This window comes from Zeugodacus cucurbitae, unplaced genomic scaffold (genome assembly GCF_028554725.1).
Source record: "Zeugodacus cucurbitae isolate PBARC_wt_2022May unplaced genomic scaffold, idZeuCucr1.2 ctg00000019.1, whole genome shotgun sequence".
NCBI classification, from domain to species: domain Eukaryota; kingdom Metazoa; phylum Arthropoda; class Insecta; order Diptera; family Tephritidae; genus Zeugodacus; species Zeugodacus cucurbitae.
This window is the reverse complement of record NW_026530832.1, coordinates 173,346-182,043: the sequence shown is the minus strand read 5'-3', so window position 1 is coordinate 182,043 and position 8,698 is coordinate 173,346. Positions and strand designations below refer to the sequence as shown.

The following is an 8,698-nucleotide window of genomic DNA, read 5'->3' as shown; positions in this document are numbered from 1 at the left end:
AGAATGCGTCTGAAGTCGCTAGGCGATTGTTTATTTTTACACATTTTACATTTATATATTTATAAGATCCAAAGTGTAATATCCTTTTGTATATTTTTCTTCAATTTTTAAATAAATATTTCTTTACACAAACACAAACAAAATGGCTTCTTGACAGCAACAGTTTTACAATTAAAAAACAAAACCCCTACCCACTTACCTCTGTTTTTGGTACCCTTATATCTGTTTTTCTGTTTTTGGTAATATGGTACTCATACGACCTGTATAACCCCATTTGCGCGCCGTGAAAAAATCGGGTTTTCACCACGCGTCAATGCATCAAATGCACCAAAATGCACCAAAAAAGTGGTGAATGGTACCAAAAATCCATCCACCAAATGCACCAAAAATAGCGTAGTAAGTGGGTAGGGGTTATTATACATTATTCGTCATTTTTTACGATCCCCAAAATCCAAAATTTTTGCCAGAATAAAATAATTAACATTAAAAAAACATTAACATTAACATATTTTCAACAGAAAAAATCAAAACTTCAAAACATAAACAGTCAATATTGTCAAATTTATTTTTCTCAGTTCAGTTGATATTGAGATTTTCATAAGAACAGTTGTGTTGAACGGAGCGATTTGAATTTGTTCTCGAAGAAAATAATTACAAAAAAAAACCTGACGCAAATAATAAATAAACAAAAAATATTTTCTTACTGAATATTGTGGAATATTTATATATTCGTAATACAATTGTATATATACAATATACAACAAAATCAGCGGATACCAAAATAATTGCCGAAAAAGTGAGTGCAAAAAATTTCTTACAAAAACACACAAAAAAAATCATAACTGGGATTGCATTATCGCAAGGCAATATGTCCTTCCTTTTAAATGGTAAACTTTTACGATCTTCACTATCGAAGACAGTTTTAAACTGGACCGGACTTGGAGCTACGCGTGAAAAGCACGTGATGCCCAAGCATTTGGAAAAAATCAATAAAGACAAAGACCCACCATTTGCACACATGGTTGAGTATTATTATCACTCGGCCGCTCAGCTAATGGAGCCGATGATGATAAAGGAGCTGGAAAAGTATCCTTACATGAAGAAGGAACAGCGTGAACAACGTGTTTCCGCCATGCTTAAATTGATGGGCTGCACTACAAATCTATTGGAAGTTACCTTCCCTATAATAAGAAGTGATGGCAATTACGAGCTAATCACCGGCTATCGCGCACACCACACTAGACACAGATTACCACTCAAAGGCGGTGGGTTCAATTATATTATTGGCTATTATTTTTCTAGAAAAGCTGGTATATTCAAAAAATTTCTCAACGAATTTTCTAGAATATATGCATGTAGTTGTGTGTTTCAAGAAAATGTTCTTCCTTTTCAATGCTTCAACTGCTGATGTCTAGCATGATATATATAACTGACTGATAATATCCGTTCCTCTTTTGTAGGCATACGTTTTGCCATGGACGTCGACGCCGATGAGATACGCGCTTTGGCTTATCTGATGGCGTTTAAGACGGCTTGCGTGAATGTACCGTTTGGTGGTTCCAAGGGTGGCATACGTATCGACCCGAAGAAGTATACTGCACAAGAATTGCAAACAATTACGCGTCGCTATACAATGGAGCTATTACGTCGCAATATGATAGGTCCGGGTATAGATGTACCGGCACCAGATGTGAATACCAGCCAACGCGAGATGAGTTGGTTGGTGGATCAATATATTAAAACTTTTGGTAATTTTTTTTTATGAAATATTAGAAAACGTCTTGATAGACAAATAAATTGTTCTTCTAGGCTATAACGATGTAGATGCATTGGCCATCACAACTGGTAAGCCAGTAGAAATAGGCGGTATAAATGGTCGCACCGCCGCCACGGGACGTGGTCTATTTAAGGCGGCTGAATGTTTTATTATGGATAAAGATTGGATGGATTTATTAGGCTGGAAGACTGGTTGGAAAGATAAAACCGTGATCGTACAAGGGTTTGGCAATGTCGGTTCCCATGCATCCGTTTTTGTAGTGGAAGCCGGTGCCAAACTGATCGGTGTTCAAGAATTTGACGTGTCTCTAGTAAATGAGAATGGCATTGATCCAAAGGTATGTGGCGTATTGAAAATAAATATCTCCATGATAATATTTTTTTAATTTTCTTCATATACTTAGGACTTAATGGAGTATTATGCAAAAAATAATAAATCAATCAAGGGCTATACCAAAGCCACCGAAAAAGAGGGCAGTTTGTTGGGTGAAAAATGCGATATACTAATGCCTTGCTCTACGCAAAAGGTTCTCACTGTCGAAAATGCTAACAGTGTACAAGCCAAGATGATTTTAGAAGGCGCTAATGGTCCTTCGACGCCAGCTGCCGATGAAATATTACGTAAAAAGAATGTACTCATTATACCGGATTTGTTTTGCAATGCTGGCGGTGTAACGGTATCCTACTTTGAGTACTTAAAGAATATCAATCATGTATCTTATGGCAAAATGAATGTTAAACGCGAGAAAGCCATAATCAACGAGATCTTTAACTCCATGAATGAGTGCGAGGTAAGTGAACTTTGACCACCGTGCAAATAAGTTAATTTGTTAATATGAATTTTTTTAATTTATTTATTTAGGATAAGTTCAAGCCAAACAAAAAGTTAAAGCTCATAAGAGACTGTACGAAGGAGGCGGATATTGTAGACGCAGGACTACAAACAGTTATGGAAACTGCGGGGGCAGGCATTAAGATTGTGGCCAATGAATTCGGTCTCTGCAATGATTTACGCACCGCTGCCTTTATTTACTCGATTTCTAAGATTTTCCGAGCCTTAGAAATGGAGGGCATTTCTCAACAATAATTACAGAATGCGTCTGAAGTCGCTTGGCGATTATTTATTTTTACAAATTTTACATTTATATATTTATAAGATCCAAAGTGTAATATCCTTTTGTATATTTTTCTTAAATTTTTAAATAAATATTTCTTTACAAAAACACAAACAGAATGGCTTCTTGACAGCAACAGTTTAACAATTAAAAAAAAAACCCCTACCCACTTACTACGCCAATTTTGGTGGCATTCACCACTGCAATGATTTACGCACCGCCGCCTTTATTTACTCGATTTCGAAGATTTTCCGAGCATTAGAATTGGAGGGCATTTCTCAGCAATAATTGCAGAATGCGTCTGAAGTCGCTAGGCGATTGTTTATTTTTACACATTTTACATTTATATATTTATAAGATCCAAAGTGTAATATCCTTTTGTATATTTTTCTTCAATTTTTAAATAAATATTTCTTTACACAAACACAAACAAAATGGCTTCTTGACAGCAACAGTTTTACAATTAAAAAACAAAACCCCTACCCACTTACCTCTGTTTTTGGTACCCTTATATCTGTTTTTCTGTTTTTGGTAATATGGTACTCATACGACCTGTATAACCCCATTTGCGCGCCGTGAAAAAATCGGGAATGGTACCAAAAATCCATCCACCAAATGCACCAAAAATAGCGTAGTAAGTGGGTAGGGGTTATTATACATTATTCGTCATTTTTTACGATCCCCAAAATCCAAAATTTTTGCCAGAATAAAATAATTAACATTAAAAAAACATTAACATTAACATATTTTCAACAGAAAAAATCAAAACTTCAAAACATAAACAGTCAATATTGTCAAATTTATTTTTCTCAGTTCAGTTGATATTGAGATTTTCATAAGAACAGTTGTGTTGAACGGAGCGATTTGAATTTGTTCTCGAAGAAAATAATTACAAAAAAAAACCTGACGCAAATAATAAATAAACAAAAAATATTTTCTTACTGAATATTGTGGAATATTTATATATTCGTAATACAATTGTATATATACAATATACAACAAAATCAGCGGATACCAAAATAATTGCCGAAAAAGTGAGTGCAAAAAATTTCTTACAAAAACACACAAAAAAATCATAACTGGGATTGCATTATCGCAAGGCAATATGTCCTTCCTTTTAAATGGTAAACTTTTACGATCTTCACTATCGAAGACAGTTTTAAACTGGACCGGACTTGGAGCTACGCGTGAAAAGCACGTGATGCCCAAGCATTTGGAAAAAATCAATAAAGACAAAGACCCACCATTTGCACACATGGTTGAGTATTATTATCACTCGGCCGCTCAGCTAATGGAGCCGATGATGATAAAGGAGCTGGAAAAGTATCCTTACATGAAGAAGGAACAGCGTGAACAACGTGTTTCCGCCATGCTTAAATTGATGGGCTGCACTACAAATCTATTGGAAGTTACCTTCCCTATAATAAGAAGTGATGGCAATTACGAGCTAATCACCGGCTATCGCGCACACCACACTAGACACAGATTACCACTCAAAGGCGGTGGGTTCAATTATATTATTGGCTATTATTTTTCTAGAAAAGCTGGTATATTCAAAAAATTTCTCAACGAATTTTCTAGAATATATGCATGTAGTTGTGTGTTTCAAGAAAATGTTCTTCCTTTTCAATGCTTCAACTGCTGATGTCTAGCATGATATATATAACTGACTGATAATATCCGTTCCTCTTTTGTAGGCATACGTTTTGCCATGGACGTCGACGCCGATGAGATACGCGCTTTGGCTTATCTGATGGCGTTTAAGACGGCTTGCGTGAATGTACCGTTTGGTGGTTCCAAGGGTGGCATACGTATCGACCCGAAGAAGTATACTGCACAAGAATTGCAAACAATTACGCGTCGCTATACAATGGAGCTATTACGTCGCAATATGATAGGTCCGGGTATAGATGTACCGGCACCAGATGTGAATACCAGCCAACGCGAGATGAGTTGGTTGGTGGATCAATATATTAAAACTTTTGGTAATTTTTTTTTATGAAATATTAGAAAACGTCTTGATAGACAAATAAATTGTTCTTCTAGGCTATAACGATGTAGATGCATTGGCCATCACGACTGGTAAGCCAGTAGAAATAGGCGGTATAAATGGTCGCACCGCCGCCACGGGACGTGGTCTATTTAAGGCGGCTGAATGTTTTATTATGGATAAAGATTGGATGGATTTATTAGGCTGGAAGACTGGTTGGAAAGATAAAACCGTGATCGTACAAGGGTTTGGCAATGTCGGTTCCCATGCATCCGGTTTTGTAGTGGAAGCCGGTGCCAAACTGATCGGTGTTCAAGAATTTGACGTGTCTCTAGTAAATGAGAATGGCATTGATCCAAAGGTATGTGGCGTATTGAAAATAAATATCTCCATGATAATATTTTTTTAATTTTCTTCATATACTTAGGACTTAATGGAGTATTATGCAAAAAATAATAAATCAATCAAGGGCTATACCAAAGCCACCGAAAAAGAGGGCAGTTTGTTGGGTGAAAAATGCGATATACTAATGCCTTGCTCTACGCAAAAGGTTCTCACTGTCGAAAATGCTAACAGTGTACAAGCCAAGATGATTTTAGAAGGCGCTAATGGTCCTTCGACGCCAGCTGCCGATGAAATATTACGTAAAAAGAATGTACTCATTATACCGGATTTGTTTTGCAATGCTGGCGGTGTAACGGTATCCTACTTTGAGTACTTAAAGAATATCAATCATGTATCTTATGGCAAAATGAATGTTAAACGCGAGAAAGCCATAATCAACGAGATCTTTAACTCCATGAATGAGTGCGAGGTAAGTGAACTTTGACCACCGTGCAAATAAGTTAATTTGTTAATATGAATTTTTTTAATTTATTTATTTAGGATAAGTTCAAGCCAAACAAAAAGTTAAAGCTCATAAGAGACTGTACGAAGGAGGCGGATATTGTAGACGCAGGACTACAAACAGTTATGGAAACTGCGGGGGCAGGCATTAAGATTGTGGCCAATGAATTCGGTCTCTGCAATGATTTACGCACCGCTGCCTTTATTTACTCGATTTCTAAGATTTTCCGAGCCTTAGAAATGGAGGGCATTTCTCAACAATAATTACAGAATGCGTCTGAAGTCGCTTGGCGATTATTTATTTTTACAAATTTTACATTTATATATTTATAAGATCCAAAGTGTAATATCCTTTTGTATATTTTTCTTAAATTTTTAAATAAATATTTCTTTACAAAAACACAAACAGAATGGCTTCTTGACAGCAACAGTTTAACAATTAAAAAAAAAAACCCCTACCCACTTACTACGCCAATTTTGGTGGCATTCACCACTGCAATGATTTACGCACCGCCGCCTTTATTTACTCGATTTCGAAGATTTTCCGAGCATTAGAATTGGAGGGCATTTCTCAGCAATAATTGCAGAATGCGTCTGAAGTCGCTAGGCGATTGTTTATTTTTACACATTTTACATTTATATATTTATAAGATCCAAAGTGTAATATCCTTTTGTATATTTTTCTTCAATTTTTAAATAAATATTTCTTTACACAAACACAAACAAAATGGCTTCTTGACAGCAACAGTTTTACAATTAAAAAACAAAACCCCTACCCACTTACCTCTGTTTTTGGTACCCTTATATCTGTTTTTCTGTTTTTGGTAATATGGTACTCATACGACCTGTATAACCCCATTTGCGCGCCGTGAAAAAATCGGGTTTTCACCACGCGTCAATGCATCAAATGCACCAAAATGCACCAAAAAAGTGGTGAATGGTACCAAAAATCCATCCACCAAATGCACCAAAAATAGCGTAGTAAGTGGGTAGGGGTTATTATACATTATTCGTCATTTTTTACGATCCCCAAAATCCAAAATTTTTGCCAGAATAAAATAATTAACATTAAAAAAACATTAACATTAACATATTTTCAACAGAAAAAATCAAAACTTCAAAACATAAACAGTCAATATTGTCAAATTTATTTTTCTCAGTTCAGTTGATATTGAGATTTTCATAAGAACAGTTGTGTTGAACGGAGCGATTTGAATTTGTTCTCGAAGAAAATAATTACAAAAAAAAACCTGACGCAAATAATAAATAAACAAAAAATATTTTCTTACTGAATATTGTGGAATATTTATATATTCGTAATACAATTGTATATATACAATATACAACAAAATCAGCGGATACCAAAATAATTGCCGAAAAAGTGAGTGCAAAAAATTTCTTACAAAAACACACAAAAAAAATCATAACTGGGATTGCATTATCGCAAGGCAATATGTCCTTCCTTTTAAATGGTAAACTTTTACGATCTTCACTATCGAAGACAGTTTTAAACTGGACCGGACTTGGAGCTACGCGTGAAAAGCACGTGATGCCCAAGCATTTGGAAAAAATCAATAAAGACAAAGACCCACCATTTGCACACATGGTTGAGTATTATTATCACTCGGCCGCTCAGCTAATGGAGCCGATGATGATAAAGGAGCTGGAAAAGTATCCTTACATGAAGAAGGAACAGCGTGAACAACGTGTTTCCGCCATGCTTAAATTGATGGGCTGCACTACAAATCTATTGGAAGTTACCTTCCCTATAATAAGAAGTGATGGCAATTACGAGCTAATCACCGGCTATCGCGCACACCACACTAGACACAGATTACCACTCAAAGGCGGTGGGTTCAATTATATTATTGGCTATTATTTTTCTAGAAAAGCTGGTATATTCAAAAAATTTCTCAACGAATTTTCTAGAATATATGCATGTAGTTGTGTGTTTCAAGAAAATGTTCTTCCTTTTCAATGCTTCAACTGCTGATGTCTAGCATGATATATATAACTGACTGATAATATCCGTTCCTCTTTTGTAGGCATACGTTTTGCCATGGACGTCGACGCCGATGAGATACGCGCTTTGGCTTATCTGATGGCGTTTAAGACGGCTTGCGTGAATGTACCGTTTGGTGGTTCCAAGGGTGGCATACGTATCGACCCGAAGAAGTATACTGCACAAGAATTGCAAACAATTACGCGTCGCTATACAATGGAGCTATTACGTCGCAATATGATAGGTCCGGGTATAGATGTACCGGCACCAGATGTGAATACCAGCCAACGCGAGATGAGTTGGTTGGTGGATCAATATATTAAAACTTTTGGTAATTTTTTTTTATGAAATATTAGAAAACGTCTTGATAGACAAATAAATTGTTCTTCTAGGCTATAACGATGTAGATGCATTGGACATCACGACTGGTAAGCCAGTAGAAATAGGCGGTATAAATGGTCGCACCGCCGCCACGGGACGTGGTCTATTTAAGGCGGCTGAATGTTTTATTATGGATAAAGATTGGATGGATTTATTAGGCTGGAAGACTGGTTGGAAAGATAAAACCGTGATCGTACAAGGGTTTGGCAATGTCGGTTCCCATGCATCCGTTTTTGTAGTGGAAGCCGGTGCCAAACTGATCGGTGTTCAAGAATTTGACGTGTCTCTAGTAAATGAGAATGGCATTGATCCAAAGGTATGTGGCGTATTGAAAATAAATATCTCCATGATAATATTTTTTTAATTTACTTCATATACTTAGGACTTAATGGAGTATTATGCAAAAAATAATAAATCAATCAAGGGCTATACCAAAGCCACCGAAAAAGAGGGCAGTTTGTTGGGTGAAAAATGCGATATACTAATGCCTTGCTCTACGCAAAAGGTTCTCACTGTCGAAAATGCTAACAGTGTACAAGCCAAGATGATTTTAGAAGGCGCTAATGGTCCTTCGACGCCAGCTGCCGA

At 36.3% G+C, this 8,698-nt stretch overlaps 1 protein-coding gene across 1 annotated transcript; it reads left to right on the top strand.

Annotated features, from left to right (window-relative positions):
- The first annotated feature begins 4,092 nt into the window (after positions 1–4,092).
- On the top strand, positions 4,093–5,991 carry LOC128923619 (glutamate dehydrogenase, mitochondrial-like). Its single transcript, XM_054235859.1, is given in 5 exon segments — positions 4,093–4,393; positions 4,589–4,876; positions 4,938–5,242; positions 5,309–5,725; positions 5,779–5,991. Coding segments are annotated over 5 exon segments (1,524 nt in total).
- The last annotated feature ends 2,707 nt before the right edge of the window (positions 5,992–8,698 follow it).